This window comes from Vanacampus margaritifer, chromosome 17 (assembly GCF_051991255.1).
Source record: "Vanacampus margaritifer isolate UIUO_Vmar chromosome 17, RoL_Vmar_1.0, whole genome shotgun sequence".
Taxonomy (NCBI): Eukaryota; Metazoa; Chordata; class Actinopteri; order Syngnathiformes; family Syngnathidae; genus Vanacampus; species Vanacampus margaritifer.
In genome coordinates, this window is record NC_135448.1 from 17595025 (window position 1) to 17622763 (window position 27739).

At 40.3% G+C, this 27739-nt stretch overlaps 3 protein-coding genes and 1 long non-coding RNA gene across 13 annotated transcripts in view; 2 read left to right on the forward strand and 2 right to left on the reverse strand.

Moving 5' to 3' along the window:
- The window catches only part of grhl2b (grainyhead-like transcription factor 2b), a 21079-nt gene extending 12993 nt beyond the window's left edge, over nucleotides 1-8086 (forward strand). For 4 of the 6 annotated variants that reach the window (XM_077549361.1, XM_077549367.1, XM_077549364.1 and 1 more), the window contains 11 exons: nucleotides 259-317; nucleotides 404-560; nucleotides 929-1040; nucleotides 3699-3793; nucleotides 5655-5813; nucleotides 6114-6171; nucleotides 6258-6397; nucleotides 6703-6740; nucleotides 6871-6962; nucleotides 7205-7448; nucleotides 7536-8086. In XM_077549361.1, the coding sequence (XP_077405487.1) occupies nucleotides 259-317; nucleotides 404-560; nucleotides 929-1040; nucleotides 3699-3793; nucleotides 5655-5813; nucleotides 6114-6171; nucleotides 6258-6397; nucleotides 6703-6740; nucleotides 6871-6962; nucleotides 7205-7448; nucleotides 7536-7650 (1269 nt within the window). In that variant the 3' untranslated portion in view covers nucleotides 7651-8086. The remainder of the gene's footprint in view (nucleotides 1-258; nucleotides 318-403; nucleotides 561-928; nucleotides 1041-3698; nucleotides 3794-5654; nucleotides 5814-6113; nucleotides 6172-6257; nucleotides 6398-6702; nucleotides 6741-6870; nucleotides 6963-7204; nucleotides 7449-7535) is intronic. The other 2 variants (XM_077549362.1, XM_077549366.1) reach the window with 1 other exon arrangement.
- LOC144037703 (uncharacterized) lies at nucleotides 5525-8773 on the reverse strand. The gene is made up of 4 exons (XR_013289020.1): nucleotides 8198-8773; nucleotides 6332-6407; nucleotides 5981-6048; nucleotides 5525-5803 (listed from the first exon to the last, which is right to left on the reverse strand). It is a non-coding gene; the product is annotated as an uncharacterized LOC144037703 (long non-coding RNA).
- Nucleotides 8774-8866: 93 nt separating this feature from the next.
- LOC144037695 (putative 2-ketogluconate reductase) lies at nucleotides 8867-27143 on the forward strand. Of its 5 annotated transcripts, XM_077549370.1 has the most exons (8): nucleotides 8867-9018; nucleotides 11594-11808; nucleotides 21586-23548; nucleotides 25093-25471; nucleotides 25537-25708; nucleotides 26428-26606; nucleotides 26785-26881; nucleotides 26960-27143. In XM_077549370.1, the coding sequence occupies exons 3-8, from the start codon at nucleotides 23453-23455 to the stop codon at nucleotides 27111-27113; spliced, it is 1077 nt and encodes a 358-aa protein (XP_077405496.1). In that variant the 5' UTR covers nucleotides 8867-9018; nucleotides 11594-11808; nucleotides 21586-23452; the 3' UTR covers nucleotides 27114-27143. The 5 variants fall into 5 exon arrangements, with proteins under 5 accessions (XP_077405496.1, XP_077405499.1, XP_077405497.1 ...); XM_077549373.1 differs by lacking the exons at nucleotides 8867-9018; nucleotides 11594-11808 and having other exon boundaries at nucleotides 21022-23548; nucleotides 25093-25245; nucleotides 25315-25471; XM_077549371.1 differs by lacking the exons at nucleotides 8867-9018; nucleotides 11594-11808 and having other exon boundaries at nucleotides 21022-23367; nucleotides 23448-23548.
- Nucleotides 9686-17874, reverse strand: LOC144037699 (neurocalcin-delta B). Its single transcript, XM_077549382.1, has 4 exons — nucleotides 17656-17874; nucleotides 12093-12538; nucleotides 11565-11670; nucleotides 9686-11312 (listed from the first exon to the last, which is right to left on the reverse strand). Exons 2-4 carry the CDS (start codon nucleotides 12468-12470, stop codon nucleotides 11218-11220), a joined length of 579 nt encoding a protein of 192 aa, XP_077405508.1. The 5' UTR covers nucleotides 12471-12538; nucleotides 17656-17874; the 3' UTR covers nucleotides 9686-11217.
- Nucleotides 27144-27739: the final 596 nt, after the last annotated feature.

Genomic DNA, 27739 nt, shown 5'->3' on the forward strand with positions numbered 1-27739 from the left:
GTAATTAATTGCATGACTTCACTAGTTAACCCACGATTAATCACAACTTTTATATCTGTTCTAAATGTACGATTAAAAAAAAAAAATCTTTTCATACTCTTAACAAAAGTGGGAAAAAATGTTTAACCAATAGAAATAGATCAAATGAATTTTTGACGTCTATAGCCGTCAATGGCAGTGAATGAGTTAACTTTACAGGGTGTAAGTGAAAAGCTAAATTTATATAAAATGTCTCTGTTTTGGTCTTTTTCTTGCCAGAAGTACCACACGCCGTCCTCACTGGCGTCAGACGACTTCCTGTTCCACCATGACGGAACGTAAGTCACCCAGTGTACAAATGAGGGTTGTTGTTTTTTTTACCTCCTTTTGTTATGATGTCTGACGAGGCCTGTGATGTCGCTAGCGAAAGCTTCCAATACACGCTGGACGCCACCCGCTCGTTACGGCAGAAGCAGGGCGAGGGCCCCATGACCTACCTGAACAAGGGCCAGTTCTACGCGGTCACCCTCAACGAGCTCAGCACCAACAAGCGCCTACGACATCCCATCAGCAAAGTGCGGGTGAGTGCAGTGTCAGTGTCCAAACTTGGTTGTAACAAGTTCTTCTTTGACCAGCCAATCAGGAGACAGAAAAATGCCGACATCAACGAGGGCCAGAGCTCTGGCCCTGTGAGAACAAATGTGAAATCTGATTGGTTAAAAGGAACCATCCATTTGCTAATATTGTTACACTGGCCAGCATTACTGATTCTTTGGTTGCTAGGCAGATTGCATTGGCATGGCAACACAATGTAGCTGAAATCTGATTGGACAAAAAAATAACACATCCACATAGATGTACTGGAACCGGAAATATTACGATTTTCTACCAGCACTGCTTTTAATTGACATCCAAATCATCGTTTGCCCTCCCCCCTTCCATTCCACAGAGTGTTATCATGGTGGTGTTTAGCGAGGATAAAAACCGAGACGAGCAGCTGAAATACTGGAAGTACTGGCACTCCCGGCAGCACACGGCCAAGCAAAGAGTCCTGGACATCGGTGAGATGTGTTTGATTTGTCCTTAATTCCGATGCTGGAATGCACTCAGCCCGTAAAAAAAAAAAAAAAAAAAAAAAAAGGGCCACACTGAGAGCAAACATGCCCCCACCCTGCTCAATGCCTGCTGGCCTTCAGGCTAAACAGCCGCCATGACACTCACACACCTGAGGAATAGTGAATTGTTTGCTGGAACAACCCCACTATGACTTGTTGATGTGTGTGAGAGGCTTGTTTGTGCGTTTGACAAGCTCGGGCCTGCTAACCCCCGCGAAAAGTTTGCGGTATGTGACACACACACATGCGTACGTACATGCATACACACACGCGCGCACGCGGCTTGTCGGGACAGGGAGCGGAATGTGAAGACGCACGGTCCGTTAAAAAATAATGGTTTTCCAAATTGACATCATGGGGAGATTCATATTTGATCATCATTTGGCGCAAACGCACACACATGGGCACACAAACATTGACTCACAATACTGCGCAAGTGTGTCAAGCATGACTATTAAAACACTTTTCGGGCTTTTTTATGAAAATGAAAGTAAATATAATGATACAAGAGAGTTTAATGCATTAAAAAAATATTTATAAATGAATTCATTAATTCATCTCAAATTTTATTTGAGACGTTTTTCGTGTTTTTTTTTTAATTTTTAAATCAATTAAAAAAATCCATTAGTCTTGAAATAAAAATAAAAAAAAATAAAAATTATGATTATTATTACATTTGTAGTAACTTGTAAAAATAAAAGTTCTTCCATCCAGTATTGAAAAAAACACACACAAATTTGTTTATTAATTTAAATTAATAACATGTTAAAGTTAAATTTTTCTTATTTCTTAGTTTCTTAATGTTTTTTGTTAAAACTGTTGTTGTGGCGATAAAAGTCTTCAAACAATGATATATTTGTTGAAATGCACATTTTCCTATTTCATATTTGTTACTCTTATTTAATATTATAGACAAATGAAACATGTAATATAATTATTTCGCATACATTTAAAATAATCATTGTTAAAACTAGTAAAAAAAAAAAAAATAGGAAGGGGCTCTTTGTCATCTTTATCTAGTTTTGAAATAAAGGTCTCCATGAGGAGAGAGCAAATTTCCTATTTAAAATATATGTAAAATAAGAAGAAATAGATGCAAATATTTTTTTTAGAAATATTAAAAATTAATCAAATAATTCATTAGCATTTTAGCTCCTCTAAAAAGTAAAGATGTGTAAAATTGCACTAATTATTCAATAATCAATCCCTGCTGAGATTTTTTTCTGTTAATCTCGCCACCAACTGAAATTGGGGTGTAAACATAGCATCGATTGTCGGGAAGCATCCAGCCAGTCAGTTGGCTAAATCACTGGCGGAGTCGCGACCCTGCACCCTTTGCCTCTCGCTGGATGCAACCCGAAACCGGCAGGAGATCTGATTTGAATAGCAGCGGAGGAGGGTGTGTGCATGCGTGTGTGCCGGTGCCTCGGGGCCACGTCACAGAATACATGAGCTCATTTAAAAAGGGGCGTGGGTGACGGGGGGCACTACTTGTTTCCTCTCTCCATTGTGCACCTGTTGCGGAACAAGGAAAGACTTGCATACATGAAAATCTCATGAAAATAGTGGTTCTGTGTAGTGAAAATATTGATTTTTTTAGAAATATTTGTGTGCGACTGCTCAGTCACCTCTTTCATACAGAGACCCTGCAAAAGTGCCATATCGGAGACAGCACAGGACCCAGTGTCTATTTGCCTTTGCATTTCGCACAGAACCTAGCATAAGCAGGATTTTACTACACTTGGAAAAGTGAGCCGTCACAGAAGAGAGGGCATTCGTCTGCCTTTCACACAGACACTAGTAAAAGCAGGATATTCCCAAATCTAAAAACTGCTGCATCATGACCACCTTCCAAACAGAACCCAGCAAAAGCAGGATATCATTACACATGGGGAAGTGAGCTGTAACAGAAAACAGAGCATTTTTTCACCTTTCACACAGAACCTGGCGAAATGCAATCGCAAAAGTGACTCATTACCACTACCTTTCTTATAGAATCCTGCAAATAGTGCTGCATCTGCGCCTCAGCAGAAGTCCAGCTTTGTCTTTTACACAGAACAGAGCAAAGGCAGGATATTACTGCACCTGTAAAAGTAACCCATCACCCAACCTTTCACACAAAAGCCAGAAAAATCAGGATCTTAGCACAAATAATAAGTGAGCCATGACATGCCTTTCACGCAGAAAACAGCAAAAGCAGAATATTGCTGCCAGTATGAACAGAAGAAGACCCAGAATTCATCGACTTGTTTCTTTCCCACAGAACCAAGCAATAGTGCCGCTTTGGGCTGTAAGAAGCTATCTTTTTTACAGGCAGTGTGAAAAGGGTTACTTGCTCATCCATGTAAGAGAATTCCGGAGACACTCCTGTTTGCTGTCCGACTATCAAAAGGTCTCCTGAGCGGCAAAATGTTCCCTCTGGCGGCCTTTTTGAAGCCAGAGTTTGTTTGTCCAGGCCAGATAAGGCCTTTATCTTCCCAAATTGAAGCGTGCGCCGTTGGATTGCTTATCAGGAACAAACAATAGCTACCCGCACGTGACTTTTAATGACCACTCTGTGTTTTATCTTCTTTTCTTTTTTTTACACTGTGATTCTTCTCCCAGCCGATTACAAAGAGAGCTTCAACACCATCGGCAACATCGAAGAAATAGCCTACAACGCCATCTCCTTCACGTGGGACGTCAACGAAGAGGCCAAGGTAAGAAAAGCGAAGGGGAAAAAATGTTACTTGCACTTTCCAACCAATCAGTGGACGGAAAAATGCTGACATCATCAAGGGTCAACTATCTGGCCTATCTGGACGGTTAAAGAAATATCATTATCATTGATAATGATAATATTGTTTAAATTGAGCCAGCACTTCTCATTCTGAAGGGCATTGGCAACACAGAGGCTGAAATCTGATTGGACCAAAAAAAAAAAAAAAAGTACATCCATGTATCAAAAGTGGCACAGCCAAAAGAAACGCTAGAAAATTCATGTTATTAACATTTCAACCCCCTGCAAACCGGTCGGGTGTGTTTACCCATGCCAGAGGCGTGTCGGGAAATTAAAAGCAGCAAAGCAGGTTTTAGTTTTTTTTGTGCTGATTTGGCTGTTGGCAAACAAGCGCAAAGTGGACAAATGATGCAAGAATCGACTCATCGGTAGTACAAACACCACAACGCTAGCTAGAGGTGATAAATTACAAACACTCAAGAAGTATAGTGCTTTATAGTAATCCAATTTTTTTGTTTTAGGGTTTACGTAAAAAAAAGAAGAAGTAAGTCTCCAAGTATGTTTGCTTGCGAGCATAATACCATATTTAACACAAAATACATATATTTGAGCTAAAGTTATTACTTAAACTCACTCAACATTCATTGTAAAGACTACCATTAGCTTGCTAGCATAACTCAAGTCCACAAAAATCCTTTTTTGTGAATCATAAATTCACCCAAGATTATATAACCCAACACCCTGGACAGGCTGACTATACTGAAGTGTTAAAAAGTGTAGTTCTGAGGCTAACATTAGCATGTTAGCTCATTACTAGCCAAATTTGAAGGAAAAGAAGTTAGTTTTGCGTCAACCGTGTGTTCACACAGCACTTTATAATCTATCACATTGGACAATACTGTATAAGATTTAATACAATTTAAATTCAAATGAACAACTTTTTTACCATTAGCATGTAGCCTGTGGCTAAAGAGGCCAGCATAACCCAGTGGAGCCTTAACTGTCCTTTGCTTTTGAACACTACTGAAGAAAAGAGAAGGTCTGTAAAGTATTAAAGAGCCTTTTTTTTTTTATTAACAGTGTAATTGTGACATTTGAGACTTTTAAATGAGCAGCGCACAATAGCAAGAGGAAGAACTGATGACTACTTCCTGTTTATTACAGTAACACAAAATAAATGGGGCACAATGTAGCATGACAGTACACTATAATGTGTGTGCGTGTCCTTAAAACGGAGCCCATTTGAAGTCTCGGTGCGTCTAAGGGCCAACATACACACACCAATGCCCTTCCACACCCTCTCGTTTGTTTTGCCCTCTTTTTAGTGAGTCTGTGTGTGTGTGTGTGCGTGTTACTCTTTTATTCCAATGGGGGACAAAGAGTTACTGCTGGAAGAAATCCAAGACGACTTCTCTGGGCCAATATTGATTTTCCCTATGTGTACATACACTCATACTTATATGCATTTTCTCTTTAATGTGCATAGCTCATTAAGCCACCATATACAATGCAGTACAATTGTATATGTAGTTATTAGTGCGCACACACGCTGCTTTGTGTTCGAAACATACTTTGAAAAAAAATATCAATTTAAAAAAAATAATCTGAACGATAAAGGAAAAATAATGTATTTATATTTTGGAAAATGTATAATTTTGTATTTCAGATTAATAAATTAGATAATTTATTAATAATAATAACATTAATTAATTTCTGATTAATAAATAATATTAATGATCTATCAGTTATTACTCATGAACAATTCTTATATATTTGAATGTGTATATAAACACAGTATCTTATGTATGGCTAAATCCAGTATATATGACACACTCTGTCAGATCTTCATCACGGTCAACTGCCTGAGCACGGACTTCTCGTCGCAGAAGGGCGTCAAGGGTCTGCCTCTGATGATCCAGATGGACACGTACAGCTACAACAACCGCAGCAACAAGCCTCTGCACAGGGCCTACTCGCAGATCAAGGTCTTCTGTGACAAGGTCAGGCACCAGACATCCTAACTCAGGTTCATGATGCTCAGTTGGTATTTATTTTGTGCCATTATTCGGTATATATGAATAAATATATGTGTGAAACAGGCCATGAACACTAAATGAAAAGAAAAAAAAGAGATTAAGTGCCTTTTGTCCATTCATCCAATACTTACTAGTCACTCTGGTGTCTGCTGCCGACTAGGCTGGATCATGGCACAAGTACTCCCCCTTGTGGTCACACCTGTTCACACCACATTCAGTCTTTAGTTTCCTGTTTTATTTATTTATTTATTACACCTCTTTCAGGGAGCGGAACGTAAGATAAGAGACGAAGAGAGGAAGCTGTTCCGCAAGAAATCCAAAGGTACCGAGTGTCACACTAAATGGAGAATATTTATAACAATTTAAATGTAAACGGAAGGTATGAACCACTTTTTTTTTTGTACACAGGTAAAGATGGCAGCGTGGGCGTGATAACGGTACCCAAAAAGTCAGACACAACGTATTTCAAGATCATGACCGACCTGGAAGCACAGCCGGTCCTTTTCATCCCGGACGTCCACTTTGGAAATTTGCAGAGAGCCGGACAGGTACGGTACGCTGCAAAATATGAAATTATTATCAACTCATTTATGATAAGTGTATTAATACATTACTGAATGGTTAGTAAGTCATCTAAAACAGACAAAATGACCTAAAAAAAAAAAAAGCATGAAAATTCAACCAAAGCAACATTTTAAATCCCGCAACTTGTAGCCCATTATTTGGCTAGGAGACATATTTGGTAACTTCAGTGGATGTCACTATGTGGCAGCACTTAAGAAAAATATTGAGCCGCAAATTTTTTTTTATGGGAATTATTTAATTAGAATATTAACAAAATCTATTTTTACAGGTGTTCACCTTCAACACCGAGGAAATGGAGCGAGAAGGGTGAGTGTGCCCAAACAGGATGCGCCATTTACATTAGCTCAAAGAGATATGCAAATGAGACGCGCTTCCTGTGAAGCGCGTATGCAAACACGCAACAAATAAATATTATGCATGACCATGTCTGTGTCAGGAGCGTGCTGGTGAAGAGGATGTTCCGGCCGTCGGAGGAAGACTTGTGTCCGCCGCCGCAGAAGAAGGTCAAGGAGGAGGCGCACAAGAGAGGTACCATGTGGCGGCTGTACCTAATATTATGGCCGGTCCGAGCCTCCATTTTGTGGAACGCCGGTGAAGTATCTGTTTTATAGCTGTCATATCCACACACACACAAGTAGAATGGCAATGTCCATGCGGGCACTAGTAGCACTACTTGATCCAACTAGTAGGCATGTTGCTTTGCGTAAAGCACTAGTAAGACAATTCAGTGCACTAGTAGAATGACTGTGTCTTGTCATGTCCTGCCGCAGTGCTGCTATACGTCCGCAAGGAGACGGACGAGGTATTCGACGCGCTCATGCTCAAGTCGCCGACATTGCGAGGCCTCGTGGACGCGGTGAGTGGCGGCGGCCAATTTTGTCTGCAACCTGTTACTGCATTTTTTTTTTTTGTCATATCAGCACAATCAGCATTTCCATTTGCGTGGCAGATATCGGAGAAGTATGGCGTGACCACTGAGAAGATCGCCAAAGTCTATAAGAAAAGCAAAAAAGGGTGAGACTAAGATAGCAACCATTGTATTTAGTAATATTGTGCCAAATTGCTAACATGGGCCTTTTTTCCACTTTTCTTTTTCGCCAGCATCTTGGTGAACATGGACGACAACATAATTGAGCACTACTCCAACGAGGACACGTTCATCCTGCACATGGAGAGCTACGCTGACACCTACAAGGTCACACTGACCGAAATATGAACCACCGCAGACACACACACACACAAAATTAAGACTGTGGCTACTCTTGCACCGAGTATTCGTCGCTGGTCCTTAAAGGCAGAAATAACGGAGCCCATATTCATGGATCCACTGTATAAAATGTCTTCTCACTGTGTACATACTTGATTTGTATTGCCAACCTCCCCCCGCAGCCATTGTGAAAACATGTAGCCGTAATTAGTTCTTTGTTAGCAGCTTCTTTGCATGCCCACCTTGATTTGTTTTTATCGTTGTTGTTTTTTAGTTGTATTATTTATTTTTCTTGCAGTGTATACATATGTATCCATCAATTTCAAGTACTTAACACTTCAGCGATTTTGCAACAAATCGTCCTCGACAAGAGCCCTCGTGTGACTTTTATAAATAAATACACGTCAACATGTGTTAAGAAATGAATAAAAACACGTGCCATGGATTGTGCGACTCATCACAGTTGTCATTGTATACTTCCCAAAAATTCTAAACAAAATAATCAGTTTGAGCTCTATGTGTGTATGTTTATAGAAACATTGATTTTTCGCCTCACCTGTAGCTCCAGTCAGGTAGTGTTTTACGCATGCGCAGTGGACGCTAGTAGTTAACGATTTGAGGCTAACCCCAATCGCCCTCAGTCTACTCTTAATTTTATAAGATTCATATATCAGCGTCAAGGAACGTGATAGCGACATAGTGAAGCTTCATCGGCACGATTCGCCAGATTATTATGTACAGTAATGCGAAGACAACTGTGTGGTAATGATAACTTTATTCATCATGGAACAAATGCTATGATGACACTTAACGGCACAGGCTGTGTCGTTACTCTACTGTCGTAATACGTGTTCATGATACGGCTAGCGGCCTCTTGTGGCTTTTTGAAGCGTAGCTAAAGGTGAGTAATGTTTTTATTTGTATGCCATCCTTGAAAACATGTCTCTAAATGAAAATAGCCAGTGGCATTAAAATATTTGGGGACCACTGCTTTTATTCAAACTCACTCGAGAAAAATAAATAATGTATTTTAATGTGTATTATCATATTGACCATTTGCACCGACGTCACGTGATCACATGCCCTATGACGGACGGCGGAAGGAAATTATTGTTGAATGGAAGTGGACATGACCCGGAGCGAATTAGTGATTTAGCGACTGCTATTTTACAAATTAAAAGTTATTATTGCCCATAGAGCCATAGAATCTACTACTTCAACTTTCTGTTGCCTGCTGTTTTTACCAAGTTAATCAAATCGCCGACTTTGCCGGAATTCACTTACACCTGGGCTGATTCATAAGCTTGTCGCTTGGCTGAGTCTCTGGGACGAGATGCTACGCTCACACCGGGGGACAATATACCTCGTAATGCAAAGGTAAAACTTGTTTATCATGCTAACTGACTTATTTTTTTTACACAGTCCGTTCTATATTGAAATGCTGTGTAGATGTTATGTTACTATGTTTACTAGCATGAACAAATGACCATCGTAGTGGCAAGCTATGCAGTCATTTCATGAATATGAGCACAAAGACAAAACCCCCCATTATTAAACAGTCAAATGAAATTATTAGTTTTGAAGAAGGTACATTTTAAAACTAAGCTGTGTGTTCGTGCAGTTGGAGTGGACGCTAACTTATCTGGCTCTTTAATGTGATTTGAAACACGCAATTCGACACCTCTGTTACAATCGTTGTTAGAGTGAACGTTTACTAGTTAAATGTATGAACATTTATCTACTAATTACAACATTTACCTACTAACCTCGCAACCTGGTTTACTCCTTTGTCTGTCTGTACAACCGACCGTACAGCAAGACATGACCATTTTATAAAATAATCGATTAGATAAAGGACTTTACGAGATTCAATGGTTACAATACAGGCAAGTGGCTCTTTTGCCGTCCAGCGTCCCGTAGGGGGCGTTCCCATGAGGAGTGTGACGTCACGTGCAAAAGGTCACTACGATATTAGGTGCATTTGTGAGTTTATCCAACAATTCCTGTGGGTTTTATTTGTTTTCAGAATCAACAAAAATAGACACTTGGTCCTTTTGTCTTTATTTGAATAACAAAATGGACATCCTACACAGAAGTTAACAATACAAAAATCTACAAAAAAATATTATAGTGACGTCTGTTTGTTCGAAAGGTAACAACTGTACAGTATAAATGAAACAATACTGCGTATACGTATTCTTTTTTAATTTATCACCTATATTTGGCACTTTGACCACAAAATGCTAATGGGAGTGGGACCGAAGAAGTACCCGACAGCCTTTTTTGCCGTTTTTTTCACAGTTGTTTTGGTTTAGAATGATTGTTTCCTTCCCACGCACACACAAAAAACAACATTGTGTCTTCACACCAGCAGGGATAAGAAAAATAAAAATACAAGTCAGTAAAATTGAAATTTGGTGCAACTTTAAAGCATGACAAAACAAAACACGTAGGACAAAAATTGGAGACATGAGTGGCCATTACAGGGAAACGTCACTTACTGCGACGCCATTTTGTGGCGTGACTGCATAGCAACGCACGTGTGGTCCTGGTCTAGCATAAATATACAACGTATTTTTTGTCATTTCAAGTAAAAGAAAACTGTCACATTGCAATAATTTACACATAAAAAAAAAGGTGAATTCATTTTTTAAAATGTGAATCCATCATAAAAGAATGGAATACTATACATATCCTTAAAACAGCTATTTTTGTTTTTGTGTATGCTGAGTTTAGAGGGAAAAAATACACTTAAGCCCAAAATGATTCATCCGCTGGCCAACTTTTGAGTTTATGGGATTTTTAAACATTTATTTAGTGGAAATAAATTATATTATAATGATTTTTTAAAGTTATAGAACAATTACAAAATTATTTTTACTTGAATTTGTTAGAAATAAATTACTTAGGAAAAAAACAGCTAAAAATTTAAAAATAATAAATAGTTTTTTACTCATTGAAAAGGATTGAAAATAATTTAATAGAACATTTCATTTTGACTTTAACTGATTTACAGTATTTTTTTAATGCAGTGAAATTATTACAATTATTAAAAATTAAAATAATGTAACGAAAAAAATTCTATTCATGGTCACAAATCTGATTTTACTAAGCAATTAAAAAAAAAAATCTCTTTCATCCCACCAACATCAACTTCTAAGTTGGAGCATTTTCTTCAAACAAGTAGAACAAATATTTTTTCGTATTAATATCGCTTCATCATATCTCTTAATGTCGGCAAGCGTGCACCTCATTTAGGGCTTGAATGTGTAACGTTCCTCTCAAAAAATGTGCATTAGAATCCTTCTGTGATTAAAAAAAATCTCCAAGATGCTCCACTTCTAGTACTTGTCATCCACCGACTTTTTCCAACTCAAAAAGTGCAGCAGCAAACATAGATTCAGTGCAGTTCCGTACCTCCTAAATTCACTTCTTTCTTTTTTTTTTTTTTTAAACAAGTCCTGCATGTACAGCAATATAGTCCTTCAAAGGTGTCCTTCAAATGATGGTGGTAATTTTTTTGATGATGAACTAACGCAAAGAATGAGCTGATAGGAAGAGAAACAATCTGGCCGCCTACTGGCCAGCGCTGCTCGGGTCACACTGCAGCAGCCGCACGATGGACGGGTCGTTCCTGGCACCCTCCACAAACTCCTCCAGGGACAATTTACCTGAAAAAAAAAAGAAGAAGATTGAAAATTGAACGGCCCCTTAAAGCAACTGATATTAGAATATTAAAGCACAAATGGTGCAGTAACACATGTAGACAGACAATGTAACAAATCTCATTGACATATATTCTTCTGTGGAAAAATAAGAAAATTAATTTGCTTAAATCAGAGGACAATGTCACAATTTTACTATTAAAAACTCTGAATTTTATGCAGAGTAAAGTTGTCAGATTGTGAGAAAACTGAGCTTACCATCCCGATTCGTGTCCATCTGCCTGAAGATCTTATCTGTGCGCTTCTCGGGCGTCGACTCGTCCTCCGGCATCTTCATCACTGAAGAGACCATCTTGTAAATGGCCTGCGGAGAGGAGACCACCGGTCACAGCGTGAGAAAAGGATTTCGTGGCCATTTTACGACTTGGCAGCGACCAGCAGAGGGCACAACAACGATTCCGTTGACCCAATTAAACTATTCCAGATGACCTACGAGGTGGAGGTGAGTGATTTACTTTTATTTGATGTTGTGTCCGGATCACGTCACGGGGTTTCATCCACCCAAAGTTGTCCGGCGCTTTTTTCGCTTTGATTATAATAATGACCGATGTTTCGGAATCGTTTAGTAATCACTTCAAAAACCAAAACAAATCTTGGCAAGGTTTCCTTATTTATAGATGTGCATGATGGCGGGCAGCTTCTAGAAATGAAAGGCCGCAGGAAGTGCACCTTTTGCTAAACTGACACCGTGGGCGGAAGGACATACGCGACGCAGCAAAGACTCACCGTGACGATCTCCAGCATCTCCGCCTTGCTGATGTAGCCGTTGCCGTCCAAGTCGTACATGCTGAAGGCCCACTTGAGCTTCTGGTCCAGGCGGCCGCGGGACGTGACGCTCAGCGCGATGATGAACTCCCGGAAGTCGATGGTGTTGTCGCCGTTGGCGTCGAACGTGCGGAAGACGTGCTCGGCGAACTTGGAGGCGTCGCCGTACGGGAAGAAGTTGGCGTAGATCTTCTTGAACTCCTCCATGGACAGGGCGCCGCTGGGGCAATCCCGCAGGAAGCCCTTGTACCATTCGGTGATCTCGTGCTCGGTGAAGTCGGTGTTCTCCATCAGGTCCTGCATGACGTCGGGACGGAGCTTGCTGTTCTGTTTCCCCATGGCTGATGGCGGAAAGTGGTGATGCGGAGCGAGGGGGCGGCGGCGGCGGCGGCGGCGGTTTCAGACGGCTGGAAAAAAAAAAAAAGGCGGGAACATTTGTTAGGAAGCATCCGAAATGTGCGCCGTCAAGTCAGTTGATGGTGGGTTAGCTAAAACTCAAAACAGGTTAACTGAGGTTGAGGAAACTTGAGCTACAGCCCTCATCCATCAATGGTCCCTAGACCACCAACCTATCACCAAAAGGTGGATTAAGCACATTGTTTTTTAGTCCGTACCCAACATCCTAAAAGAAGACGCGACAACATGACAAGAGTTCACAGCGTTACTGAACATCCCCTCAAAGCAGGAGCCAGAAGTAACCAGGCTATTTCTGACCCACTAAGACTCTTACCTGCACTCGCAGGACAAACTAGACCCTGTTACGTAAGCGCGGCTCTGCCGAGACTAACACGAGAGGCGCTCACATGGTCGAAGCCGGGTCCCGCTTGTGTCGACCACCGCTTGAGGTTGAAGGCGCGACACCGGAGCTGTCGGCTTAACGCAAGACTTTGACTCTTTAGCATCTTGGACATGTTTGAGACACTTGAGGGCTTTAAATCAGTTAGTTGATAGATACAAGTGCTGGCAATGACCTCGGGAAGTTATTGGTAGTCGTAACGTAACCAACAGATGGTAATTGATTTGTCAGAGGCTGCATCAAAGCCTTCTGTATGCTCTAGCATACAAAAAAACGCATAAATACGTCTTTGGTAGCAGTCTGACTGCCAGACGTTTTCAGAAAAGGGATGCCGTGGGTGCCAGCCGATTTAAGCATTTTTGACTGATCTTTCAAGGTCCACAGAAAATTATGTGTTTGGACTATGGAAACACACTATCAAATGAAAGATTGGACTCTCATCTTTCATCAGAAAAAAAAGTTTGTTTCTACCTTATTCCGTTTTTCAGTAATCAACAATAGAAAATGGTTAGTTTCACCTCGGTTTTGAAAAAAAAAAACGTCTTTTAACGTCTTTAGCACTCCTCCATAGGATTTTACTAAACGTTATTTAACGTTTTTGGCAGTCAAAGAGTTAAAATAGAACATATTTATACGTTTTTGGGAGCAACTGAGTTAATATTACATTTGTGGAATATGAGTTATGAAGCAAAATCCAGCCATTTTTAGCCATCTCAGGGGGTGACCATTTTGACACTTGCTGTTGACTGAAGATGACATCAGCGCAAAAAAAACAATCACAGCTCACCTGTTTTCTGACGCTGAGCTGTGATTGGTTGTTACCTGAGACCTGAGCAACATTGATGTCATCTTCAGACGACCGTAAGTAACAAAATGGCCGGCTCCTGAGATGAATAAAAGTGGCTGGATTTCGCTGCTTAACTCATATTCCACTAACACAATATTAACTAGAATACCATATTTGGACTGGTTACAGGGTCAGTCACAGGGTACATAACCAACCATTCACACTCGTATCGAAGCCGTCGTACCCGGACAAAATCCCCGAAAGTGCAAATTCCACAGAGATCTGTACATATGTGCTGTTCACTATCCCGTTTTTTTCGAAAAAGGATTCAACCTTAATCGCAAGTGGCAGTGAGCTTGGCGCGTTCTGCTTGCACACTTTGCGTCTTTCCCCGAACATCTTGTCTCCTCTCTTACATAATGAGCAGGAGTCTCCATTTATATCCTGCAGGTAAAGCTTTAACCAAAGAGTTAATCCCCCCCCCCCCCCTTGAAAGTGAGAGGGGGTTTAGCGAGTGCATGACAAGGAGAAAGACGACTAACTGTACGCCATACCATCTCCTCCGAGGCACGAGGGTTCTTCTTGTGACAGTCGTACCGAGACGGCTTGATTTTGTCTGTGGTCGTTGCAAGTTGCTCTCTCGTGCTTTCAAAATAACGATAATATAACAAAATAAATATTTAGCTAGCTAGCGCATGGGGCTAAAGCCAAACTGTGGCAGGGTTTTTACTTTCTAGACTTAGATTTGCCACCTGTGCCCACTAGTATAAATACAGTATAATGGAGTAAGAGTTAAGCAGCAATATCTAGCAGTTTTGATCAATATCAGAAGGCTGCCATTTTGCGTGAAAATGACATCACAGTTGCTCAGGTCTATTTATTTATTTATTTATTTATTTTCCCGGATATGATATCATGAAATTCTAAGGCTGACCTACAACGATTACGCAATAACACCCAAGACTGTGATAGACCGATACCGGTTATTAGTAGTCACGGAGGCCAATAACCGATATTTCAAGCCAATATTCATTTGCAGTAAAAAAAAAGAAAATATTACCATCAAAATTAAAAAAAAAAAAAAAAACAAAAAACTTTGTTGAAACCGGTTATTAGTAGTCACGGAGGCCAATAACCGATATTTCAAGCCGATATTCATTTGCAGTAAAAAAAAGAAAATATTACCATCAAAATTAAAAAAAATAAATAAAAATTGTTGAAACCGGTTATTAGTAGTCACGGAGGCCAATAACCGATATTTCAAGCCGATATTCATTTGCAGTAAAAAAAAAAAGAAAATATTACCATCAAAATTAAAAAAAAAAAAAAAAAACTTTGTTGAAACCGGTTATTAGTAGTCACGGAGGCCAATAACCGATATTTCAAGCCGATATTCATTTGCAGTAAAAAAAAGAAAATATTACCATCAAAATAAAAATTTTTTTTAAAAAAACTTGGTTGAAATGCCATTAAGCATGTTTGTCAAAATAACTTTTAAACACTTTGAAGGTTTTTGTTTTAATTTTAAACATAAAGAGAAGACAGCTTTGTTTAAAAATTATAACAAAAATTGCAGGGAGCTGTCAGGGTCATCAGAATGTGTTAAGCTAAATTTTAAAAAGCTAAGCAAGTAAATAGCTCCCTAAAGTTCTCTATTGTAAATAAAGTTAAATGATAAATTTCAACATATTACTTTTTCTTTTATTTAAAAAAAAATAAAAATAAAACGTGTAGGGAGTTCCCAGTGTCAGCATCATCTTTTATAAAGTGGAAATTTAAATAACACATAAATGAAAAGTTACCTGTAGCTCACTGAGCAACAAATGCATGCGAATGTACCTAATGGATTTTCGTCAGGGTTCGTAAAAGGTTTCAAAAGATCTTTGCAGACAGTCAATAGTTTTCCTAAGCAATTTCTTTTCAACAAGTAAAAACTGTCTGTGAACACTGAACATGTTGCAAATCCTGATGAAAATCCTAAATTTGCTACGTTCGCAAGCATTCACCGCTCAGTGAGATACCAGCTGTATCGGCCTCCAGATTCCTTAAAAAGGCCGATGCCGATATTTTTCAAAACGCCAAACATCAGCACCGATAATCGGCCCGATCTGGATGTCAACATAACAGGATTCAACTTGATTGCAGTTTTTTTGCTAAACGTTTGCAAACTGAACAGCTCAAACTCCGAGACAACACCACTCCCACCTTTTTCAGTGCATAAATACCACTTCCTGTGTCACTTCCTGATGCTTGCCTTGCTACACACACACCTTTGTCTCACGTCGACTGACACCGGCATGTCACTCTCACAGCTTTTAAACCAACAAGTGTCTCCATCCAGCCATCGTCACAACGCAAACACACTCTTGCATTATCAGCGTTGTGACGTTGGGGGGGGGGGGGGGGTTCTTCACCACAGAGGCGCCATTATCAGGCCCAAAAAGTGTCACGGGCGACATCTGCAAACTGGTGAGCAGACTGCCGATTGGACAAACAGTGGCAGCAAACTGCTGGCGACGAGCACAAAGAGAGCACTGTTTGTTTTAAACGTGAGCGGGCCCGCGTCTAAGTCTACAGACGTCGGGGCCCAACTGGATTCCAGGCAACAGCGGACCAGAAATGAGTAGCAATACGTGGCCCGTGACTAAAACCGGCAGTTACCCGCATCAACACAAATAACCGCCGACGCTCGGATTTAGCACAACTCGCCATTTTGAAGTGTTCAGAGGGGGCTATTATCTCTCGGCTCCACCCAAACTCTTCCAAAATTGGATTTTATGTTTTGTCTGTGTGTGTTTTGGGATAGTATATTTAACTTTGGCCATGTTTTTAGGGTTACTATTTCGGTGTCTGGGTTTCTATTTCAGTTTTTACAACACTGCGTCATCAGCGTCAAAGTCCAGTGGCCACTTGATTAGGTAGGCCTTCATCATAGAGATCCGCTGGACTGGCACACAATAATCGGCCCTGGCATTTTGACTTGAGGCCCAACCCGACTCTTGAATTAACGGACTGGTCCCTCTAAATTGTGGACCAGTCTCTTGGGGTAAAATGTAGGAAAATAATCATTAAAAGCACTTGCATCGGCCCTAAAAGAGGCCGGCCCACCAGGCACCTGCCCTGGATGCCAGATGGCCAGTCCAGCCCTGCCTGTTTCAAGTACTGTAAACAAAACTGGGCTTTTCCAAGTGAGTTTATTATTATTGTTGTATTAATAGTATCTCGTCTACCAGGGGTCATTTCAGCTTTCCTACTCAGCAATAACCTCCATTTCCAGTTCCTCATCATCATCACAAGGGTCGCGGGTATGCTGGAGCCTATCCCGGCTGAATTTGGTCAGGGGGCGAGGTACATGCCAGACTGGTCGCCAGCCGATCGCACGTAACATGTTGGGCACAGGCACGTTCATGCCACAAGCCCGCCAGACTTATGCTTCACAATATAATGCAATGATCATATTAAATGTCTTGTTTTTAAATTAGATATCCTGAGGTTTGACTTATTTTTACACTACAGCAAGTGATAAATTGACGGCGAGGTCTAAACATGGACCCCCACAGGTTAAAAATTCTGTGCATGCATATGTGGATTGTTTCAGAGTTTATCCCAGTTAATTACAATAGAAAAGACACGAAAGCACGTTACATCTGGATTATTATTTTTTTTTATCCATAAATGTTCATTGGAAAGGAAAAGCGCGTCTCCCTTTAGGGGCTTCATAAATACTGTGAGAGGAGCAGCCTCATCCGATTAGGCAGAAGTAGCTAAAGCTTTATGCGCCGCAAGAATCTTCCCTGCAAGAGGAACACAACGTGATTGTCTAAATTAACTTTACCAAACTTTGCGTCGACCTATCGTGCCTGTGTAATAACAACTACCAGGAAGCTACCAAAGTGCCTCGGCGACGAGGGGGAGGAGGGCGACGGGGCAGTCCAACTTACCTCGCTTTTAAGTCGCTGTGTAAAAGGGGCCTCCGGAAGAAAAGCGTCTTTAGTGGCCCATAACAAGTGCAAGTGGAAGAAGTTGCCGAGATGACAAGAGAGTGGCGACGGGTCGCGAGAAGCCACACGGAAAGCTGCGGTTCCCCGGCTAGGTCTCGGTCCAAACTCCGGCTCTCCTTGCTTGCTTGTGACCGAACATACACACTGCAAGCTGGGCAGCCTCGAGGCGTGACGTCAAAGCCCGAGCGTCACGTGGTAGGAGGGCGGCCAATGAGAGGCCGCGTTGGCCTGGCAACGCAAAACCCGACAGTTGGTTATGGGACGATACATTAGGTACACCTGTCCTGCACTAATGTACAGACTAATGTGATCCACTAACAACAGAGATAGATGATGAATTTTACTATTGCAAAATGTTTTTTGTTGTTGCAACATTTGGATCTATCTCTATCATGGTATATTTTTCCCTTTTAGTTATATAGTTTTTAAATTTTTCTTCAGCATGACAATATTTTTTTAATTCGTTTTTTTCCATGTCATTTTTTAGCATTGCATGATTCTAATTGATTGTTTATGTTATGTTGAGCATTAATTGCATAATGATTTTTTTAAAAGTTATTTTTGAGAATTGCATGATAGAACCAAGGGCGCTGCTAATGACAATCACCAGCCTCACAGTACGGTACAGGTGTCCTCATGTGGGCACATTTGAAGCCACGCTTTGCCTTCGCCTTAAGATGATTAGCGGGACACAAAGCCAGCAGGGCTTATTCAGCCGCTGTTCCCGGGCATGTTTTTTTTTAATGGCCTTAAGAAGCACACTTAGAAACAGCCCGCTCTCCCTTCTGCTGAGTCAGCAGGCTGAGCGTGCTGACAAATTAAATGCTCGCTCGGGATGAATCATGGTCTTTGCCTTCAAAAAGTCCTTTCCCAGAAGGCAGGTGATGCCCAATCACAACATCAACAGAAGTTAAAAAATATCATAATAATACTGTGGAGAAGTTAGATGAGTCTCAAAATGAACAATCATATTTTCCTTCAAAAAGTCCTAAGGTTTAAAAATATATATATATATATTAAATGAAAGACAACCAAAGCCCAATAAAAGTCTGTCACATCATCGACAGGTGTCAGCAGAAAACAGACAAAACTCAACTGAATGTTACTACATTCACAAAAATGTCTCACAAATTTACAAGAAGACTTTTTGAAGGTAAAAAAAGTTGATGACTCTTGACTGCCCTAAACACGGTGGCGTGATCACAACTCTATAGAGCATGCGTTTTGTTTGCTGAAGACAAAAGTAAAGGCAGCAAAACTTGCAAACAAACTGAACTAAATTTACAATAATATCACGTATGGGAGAGGACTTTTCAAAGCTAAAAAGTGGACTCTGTTCTTCAACGTCAGTGCACCGATCTTGCAACAATAAAGGATGCTTTTTACTTAGCGAAGACAAAAGCGAAGGCAGTAAGACTTTCAATCAAGCCGCAACTGAAGATTATATTTGCCATGATGTCACTTCCATACTCTTGATCCCCTGGAAATAGGATGGATGGATAATGTTTCAATTGGATACTGTGGAAGGCAAGAGAAGTGAAAGCAGTAACCCTAAAACCAAGCAGCAACTGAAGGCATGGGAAAATATCACCAGGGAGGCTTGCATGGACTTCAGATCTCAGGTTGAAGCCTTGGGAATGATGGTTGGATGGATCAGGACCCGAAACTGCGGAAAGCAATTCAAGACTTTTTGAAGGCTAAGAAATCAAGTCAGTGCCCGGACTTTAAGACAGTACAGCATGATTTGCAGTTTCCTGTCTTGGCCAAACAAGCTTCGTGTTAATGGCGTACAATTCTTTTAGTGTTACAGTGAGCAGGAATCGCTTTGGATAATGGATCATATTTTATCTGCCTAATGTTGGAAGACAAATGCAGCAGTCTGTTCCGGTAAATTCCATTACAACTGAAGACAGAGAAATCTGTTTTCTTACGCTTTAAAATATTTGATTGTGTTTACAATGAGCCCCCCGGAAAATGGGCTACTCGCCATAAAATGGCTGAAATGTATATCGACCTTATAGTCAAAGGATTTGTTGTCTGATATAATTCCAAAGAATAATCTCAATCCATAGTACGAGCCATATAATCTGCCCTGGAAATGCGTGCATTAAAATGACATAACAACATCAACGCTTTAATGCACGTCGTGTGGCGCGCCGGCATAATTCTGCGCTGCGCTCCCCTGTGGTTTGACAATGTAAAGATGCTGTGACCTTTAGCCACATAATCCGCCGGGCTAGTTTGGACCCCCGAGGGAGAGAGGACGCCTGAGTGCTGGGAAGCGGCAGCCTCTGACTAATAGCTTTGCATAACATTGATCTGACCAGCTGTCTACCAAAGAGAAATCCCACCCCACAGCCTCTCCCTACCAACCACACCAGTGGTGGCAAGTAAATATTGTAATCAAGTATATCTGTACTTTACTTGAGTACAGTGAACCATGTGTGCTACTGCTACACGTTTATAGGTTTATAACGGAATGCTGATTTCCGTTAGCCCAACTGTGTTTCTCATATGTTAGCATTAAGCTAGCGGACTCATGTTAGTATGGTTTGTTTAAACATTTCGCTTCTGCTTCACCGGCTTTAATATATTAGTATATATTTGCAGTAAGAAACAAATGGTATCGTGTGTGTGGCATGTATGTTAAAAGAGCAGATGTTTGAAGGTTTATAATTAACTGTAGCATTCATGCTAATTTTCTTTAGCCTGCCTAAGGTGTTTGTTCTTATAGGTTAGCATTAAGCATGTTTTTGTTATTGTATGGTTCTGTTGAACATTTTCATGTTTAAATAACTATAAAGTACAATATTGAATTATCTTCTTTTTTTTTCTTTAAAAAAGGCCATTTTACAGTAAACGTCATCGGCAAATGATGCGTAAGCCTTTTTATCTTCCCAAACGCCGATAGTTTCACATATTTTGAATGCCAGAGAGTTTTAGAAAGTTTTGATGTGTTTTAATACGTTTAAAAGTTTTCAAAGAATGTGGGAGGGGTAAAACTATAACAAAGTTTCAAACGGTCTCTACATCATGCATTTTGATCTATCGTGGGTTGGTATACAAGTAAATTCTCTTTCGCTAATTTAGTGTTTTTTGATTGTCAAGTATTTTGCATGAGTTATATATAATAAAAAAAGTGTTATTAAAATGGAAACGATATCGAATTGACGTTAACGCTTTTGCATGTAAACAAAGCGAGCGTGGCCAAGCGGCCCCATGGCAGCGCACGGGCGGCATCATTAGGTAACAGCGGCTTTTGGGAGGGGGGGGCGAGGCATGGAGAGGCCACTGATCTGCACGGGAGGAGACGAGCCATTGAGCTCTTGTGATTATCTCTTACCTAACCACTCAGTGTCAACCTTGGACCGCGTCCATTGGTGGCCTTTCACTGCCTTGAGATCTCACCCATCAGATCATTGGCCTGAAAGCAAGAAAGCACTTTCTTACGTTGCCTTTGTGCGGTATTTCCTCAAATAATGGCCGTGCCTAAAAATAGACGGCATGCACCCATTAGATCACTTGAAACAAATAAACGGCACCCTGAGTAACTGCGATTATTGCATTTCTGTTTATGTGCTGCTTTTTTGATTAGTAACTGACTTCAAATGGGCCCACCACTTATTATGTTGATCGGGCAACATGCATCGGCAGCGTGGCATGGGAATGTCCCCCTTCTAGCTGAAAGGCAAAGATGCAGGGGACTTGTTTTTGTGCCTCGGCACGTGCTGCTGTTTTGGTTAGCCACAGACAAATGAGTTGTGAACAATTGAATTGCGGAACAAAAAACCTGAGACTAATTGCCGATGCACTGTCGCATCAAACGCAACGGTTGCTGTCATCGCTCGCTCTTCTCATGTGCCTTGATAGATGCTGCTGTTTTGGTTAGCAACAGACTTTGAATAGGATCAACTCTTGTGTGCAACCGAGATCATGACTGCCAGCCGTCGTTTTCTTTCCTGATGGGAAAGGGGAGGTTGGGCTGACCTGTTACTTCACTCACTGCAGCGGTCGCCATGCGTCACCATCAGCGGACTTAACGCCCGAGCTTGACCGGATTACAGGTGACTTTATTCTCAAGCGGGGACATGCTGTGTTGAGCTTCCTCGCAGGGAACGGTTAAGGAGATGGCAGGTGTGTTGGCATGTGTTTTGCAGTCAAGGAATGACTGAGGAACCTCTCATGCAGTGAGAGCCAATACAAAAGCTGTATCCAGATTGTAATATGCGACACAATTAGGAGCTGAACTTTTTGACCCAAAGTCAAACATTGCCAAATTGCTCATTATATATATTTCTATTAAGGTTGAGCTGTAAAAAAGAAAAAAAAATATGGACAGTATTCAAAAATATAAAATTAGTCAAAATTGAGTTTATGAATGTCTAGTATAATAAATTATGTTTTTTTAAATGTATTTTATATTATTGCTCCTTGATTTTAATTACTGCAATAAAAATTTCTCTAATGAGGTCGAGCATGATGAAAAATAGATGGATGGGGTTACTTGTAAAGCTGCTTTTTTTTTTTTTTTTTTCTTTTACTTTCATTTGTCGTAATACAGTACAAGCCATAAGTTTGGATACACTTTCTTATTCAATGCATTTACTTTTCTCATGACTGGTTACTTTGGGGATTCTCACTGAGGGCATCAAAACTATGTGTGAACTGATGTCGAGTTATTTAGCAAAAAAAAAAAAGGTGAAATAACTGAAAACATGTTTTATATTATAGATTCTTCTAAATAGCTAGCCTTAGCTCGGGTTACTTTTTTGCATACTCTTGGCATTCTTACATCTGACAGAATGCCAAGAATGTGCAAAAAAAGTAATCAGCGAAAAAGGTGGCTATTTATTTATTTATGCATTTATTTTATTATTTTCACAATTTTTCGTTAAGTACAGAACTCAACATAAAATGTGTTCGTTAGTTGTCATAGTTATCGTCATAGTTTTGATGCCTTCAGTGAGAATTTACAATGTACATAGTCATGAAAATAAAGCATGTATTGAATGAGAAAGTGTGTCCAAACTTTTGGCCTGTGCTATACATCAACAACCATCAACAACCTGCCTGAACACAAGATTGTTACAGATTGGTGTTTTATTGCCACCTAGTGGTTAAATGTTGTATTGCAAAAGTATATCATACGAGACATGCATTTTTTTTTTATAAATAATTTAAAAAGTTTTCAAAGGTGTCTCAAGATACAAATGTTGGTATTTGTATAATTTTAAATACAATAATACATTTAAATACTGTTAAATCCGTCCTGTGGTTTTCATATGTGTGGGAAAGTTGAAAAGTCCAAGCATGATTGGAACAGAAGAACAACAACACAAAAGATGAATAAAGGAAGCAATAGAGATCAGGAAACGGGGACTGGACACACAAAACAGGGATGAAGGAACTTTTCAACTTTCCCCACACATGGGAGCCACTTCTCTGGAGGTCATCGAGCGACGAAGGTCGTATTTGGCGTGGAGCGTCACATGACCGGCCACAACGGCTACTGCCAGGAACGTCAGTCGATAAGACACGTCACAACTGTCAGTTTGGCATCCGAGAAAAGCGGCAGCGGCAGTCGAACAACATTTTTTCCAAAGCCACCAGCTGCAATGTAAATCATTGACAAAGCAAGGAGATGTCCTACAGGCACGTCTCTATAGCGGTCTTTTGTATATCCATTTAATATTAACAAAGATATTTTAATTGCTGACAAATTAACTTAGCAGCTGCCATGCGGAGTGTCTTTGTCCAAAGTTCCAGGGAACTGTGGAGACTTGTGAAGGTGAGGAGGACTTTTCAAGTAAAGAGCAGGCATCAACATCACAAGGTAATGCGCTAACTATTTTGTCATCTTTTTTTTTTTTAATTAATATGTTGTGAGTGGGTCAATATGCAAATGTCAGAGATTTATAAATACCAATAGTATTTCCATTTCATTTAAAAGACACAATTGTAAATAATTGACATGCTTTTTAAACAAGACTTGGTTTCTAAAATAGCAGCCATTTAAATGAGATTTTCAACAACTGGAAACAGTGCGAGATGCCTAATCTGGTGGTTCGAGGTCCATCGCCTTCAACCAGGGGGCAATCTTGTGTTTGTGTTCACCAGTAAATGTGCAACTTTGGTTCTAAACACAATTGTATACCAGCTCAAGCCTTGCATTCTTCTCTTGTTCACAAATGCGCACAATTTTATTTATTTTTTAAAGGGTGCATGGGACAAATATATATATATATTTTAATCAACTCAGAATAAAGCATTTCTAGTTATATATCAGTCGTCATTTTCATGCTGTCTCATTGATGCTAAAGGTCGCAGCACATTTTCTTTGTCTTTTTTTTAGGAAAATAATTCATTCTTTTAAATTCTTACTAAACACCGTAAACTCTTACTTTGAAATGTAAACGTGCTTCCTTTTCCGGGTTGAAGAGGAGACAACGTCAACACGTTAAGTACAGAAATACAAATCTTTCATATTTTGCAAAGGCCAACGTGAAAGTCTAATTTTACACAGACATAATTAGATATACGAATCATTTATCCTTATTTTATTGTATGCCGGTGGTGCTAAATTGGTTTTGAAAGTCGTTGCAGCTTTATGTTTTTGTTTTGTTATTGGTATGCCCACTACATTGAAAACATTAAATATTTTATTGCGATTTGCTGCATTGCAATGATGAAACAAACAGTATAAAATTCAAAGTATGTTTTTTAAATAATAATATTCAGATTAAATATAATTGTGTGTTTGTTTGTTTTTATAATTAATTTAAGAATTAGTATGATCCAGTACTGCATATTAAAATGGCATACTATATACATTATTTTTTTTAATGAGGGGGGAATTAATTTCCCTTTGATTAAATAGGTACATTTAAATAAAGAAGTGCATTAAACAAAAACATTAATCATTTTTTGAATGGCGTAATGAATGATACAGTTTGATTAAAACTAATTAAAATGGAAATGGAAGTGTAACGCTATGAGTGTATTTTTTAATATAAAACAACAATAAAAAGAACAACATATTTAAATGAAATTTTCAAAAAAATTGTACATTTACATTGTATTTTTCATTTTTTTTTTAAATTTTATGTAAAAGGAGTGTTTACATTCATAATTTCCTTGTTAATGTCCAGCGTTTGTTTTGGTAGGTTGGTTTCTTCACATAACACCTCGAATGTATACTTGCTGTATTTGATGTTGATTATAAGTTATTTTCTTGTAAATGCTAGTAATGCCATAGTGAACAACAATTGACTTTGTTCCCAAGTTATGTACAGCCTTTTAAATGATCATTCATGTGGGGATGACGTTTAAGTAACATTTTCACAATATCGCCAACATTTTTCTTAACTTCTCTTCCAGGCGATGGACGGCGACAAACCATGGGCTATGATCTCCGAGGTGGGTGAACAAGGAATCCTGGAGCAGGCCACAGACATATTGAGGCAGCACTTCCAGATCGTGCAACACCAGGACTTCCTGAACAACCCGGGAGTGTACGGCCCCAAAATTCAGGTGCTGTTTAGTTGGTTTAAACTCCCGGCGACCACGCCGGCGCTGCTCAGCTCGCTCCCTGCGCTCAAGGTGATCGCCAGCGGAGGGGCGGGATACGACCACCTGGACCTGCCCTACATTGCTAGCTTGGGGCTGAGGGTGGCCAACACGCCTGGGGTGGTCAGCGATTGCACGGCAGATATGGCCATGGCGCTCCTCCTCGCGTCGGCACGCAACATCGTTGAAGGTTGTTAGGGGACGTATATTCATGTGCTGTACGTAGTATTATATGTGACGCCATTGTCTTTGCAGGTCACCAAATGATGATGGACCCTAAGACCACCGTCTTGCCACAGTGGCTGGGGAGTGTTGAGGTCTCGGGTTCCACTTTAGGGATCATCGGAATGGGAAAGATCGGCTACAAAATCGCTCAGCGGGCCAAAGGATTTGATATGAAGATTTTGTATTATAACAGAAACAGAAGGTAAAATATATTAACCGTACTTCCGTGTTGATCGCGCTCATAAAAGCATTTACATGGACTCAGTATTCAACTGCTACTACAGTCGCTAACCAAATGAGCAGCACCTAGAGAGTGAATAAAGATGAGTTGAGTAAACAGTCTGGGATTAATTTAAATGTGGAGACTGTAGACTACTGAAGTGGTTAATGACAATTAGCATTCCGACGTACGAACGCTCCACAGTGTTGTGTCTCTTAAAAAATGCATGCCCCCCTCAAATAAATGTCTCCTTTTCCTCCCTCTGGAAATAAAACAGGCAATATCTGCGGTTACCTCTTGTTTTGTTTTTTTAGATAGTCATTAAATGAAAAAAAATTATGTCTCACCTAACCCTCCTTCATAATTCCAATCGGGTACATAAATACCATTTGGCCACTATTTAGAGAAATTCAATAATAATACAGTTAGTTGTGAGGATTTCACTCTTCTTAAGTGGATGATGACGCACCTTAAGACTAATTGGGGCACTGCATCTCTTAGAGGCATGGCATCTATTCAAGCAAACGAGGTATGTATGAATAGTAAAATAAACACTGCCCTTCCTCTCGGGAAACAAACAGGAACAAATAGACGCCTCCCCTCTAATAGAAGCCTCAATCGAAACTGTAGTTGATTTATACACACAAGGCCACGAGGTAACAGATTTCATTCTCACTTTTAGTGATTTTTGTCCTCCTCAGGAGTGTGGAGGAGGAGCAGGCGTTGGGGGCCAGCTACTGCAAGAACATGGCCGACCTGCTGGGCCGCTCCGACTTTGTGGTGCTGGCCGTGTGCCTGACGCCCGAGACCACCGGCCTCATCGGCGCCAGGGAGCTGGCCCTAATGAAGCCCACCGCCACGCTGGTCAACATCAGCAGAGGTAGGGTGGGAGACGGTGAACCCCTGCATATTTGCAATTCAACCTTTTTGTGAATTTTGGGCAATAATTGTATTGCTTTGGTTGTATCTTTCCCGTAACACCGGCAATAAACTTTTGTTCAATGTATTGTGGTTGAAAACACAAAACATGTTTTCTGATTATGTCCCCGTTTGTTCAGGGCCAGTGGTGAACCAGGATGCGTTGGTTGAGGCTTTGCAAGCCAGGGCCATCCGAGCCGCTGCCTTGGATGTGACTTATCCTGAACCTCTACCAAGGTTCTCACATTTAACCACAGCATCTCAAATGACTGTAGTAAGTGTCCTTTATGCAATCCCATTACCCATTCTACCCAGGGATCATCCTCTCCTCCGCCTTCCCAACGTACTCATCACCCCTCACTTTGGCACCAGTACCATCGCCACCATCAGAAGGATGGTGCAGAAGATGGTCGACAACGCCCTGGCTGCCGTGAAAGGAGAATCCATGCCCGATGAATTGAAATGCTGATTATTATTCCAATGTTTCTCAACATTATTATTATTAAAAAAAAAAGGGGGTACACAAAAACACACGGCTATTATTAATCTTTACTCTGGATAATCAAGTATATTTGTAATTCCATTTTTAAAAAATTCATATTTTGTATGTTTTTTTGTTTTGTTTTGTTAAAGGCACTGTCCGGAGTTTTGACCATTTCTGTTTGTAACCAAACAATTCAAAACGGTCCCAAAATCCCATGGTTGAACCCATACTAGCTCGACGTTCACGCCCGAGAGTTTGAGTAGCTTGCCATTAGGCAGCCAATTGCTCGGGGCCCCTTGGCCTGATTTTTTCCTTTCGGACAGATTATGACAGTTTCAACACAACGTATATTCGTTATATCCGAAAAGAAACAGGGCTGACGGGATGAAGCCGAAGCTTATTAACCCCCCTCCCCAGAATACATTTAAGACACATAATTATCAAGATGTTGATTCGTACATTGTTATAAAATACAATACACTGCGGGACATTGTCATTAAGTCCCATTAAAACGTGCGTCGGCACACGTTTCCATCAGTTTTTCTCTCCCTGCCCAGTAGTGTTTGTTAATCGAAAGTTGATTTGTCCAGTGTAGTTTAGTTGACGATGCA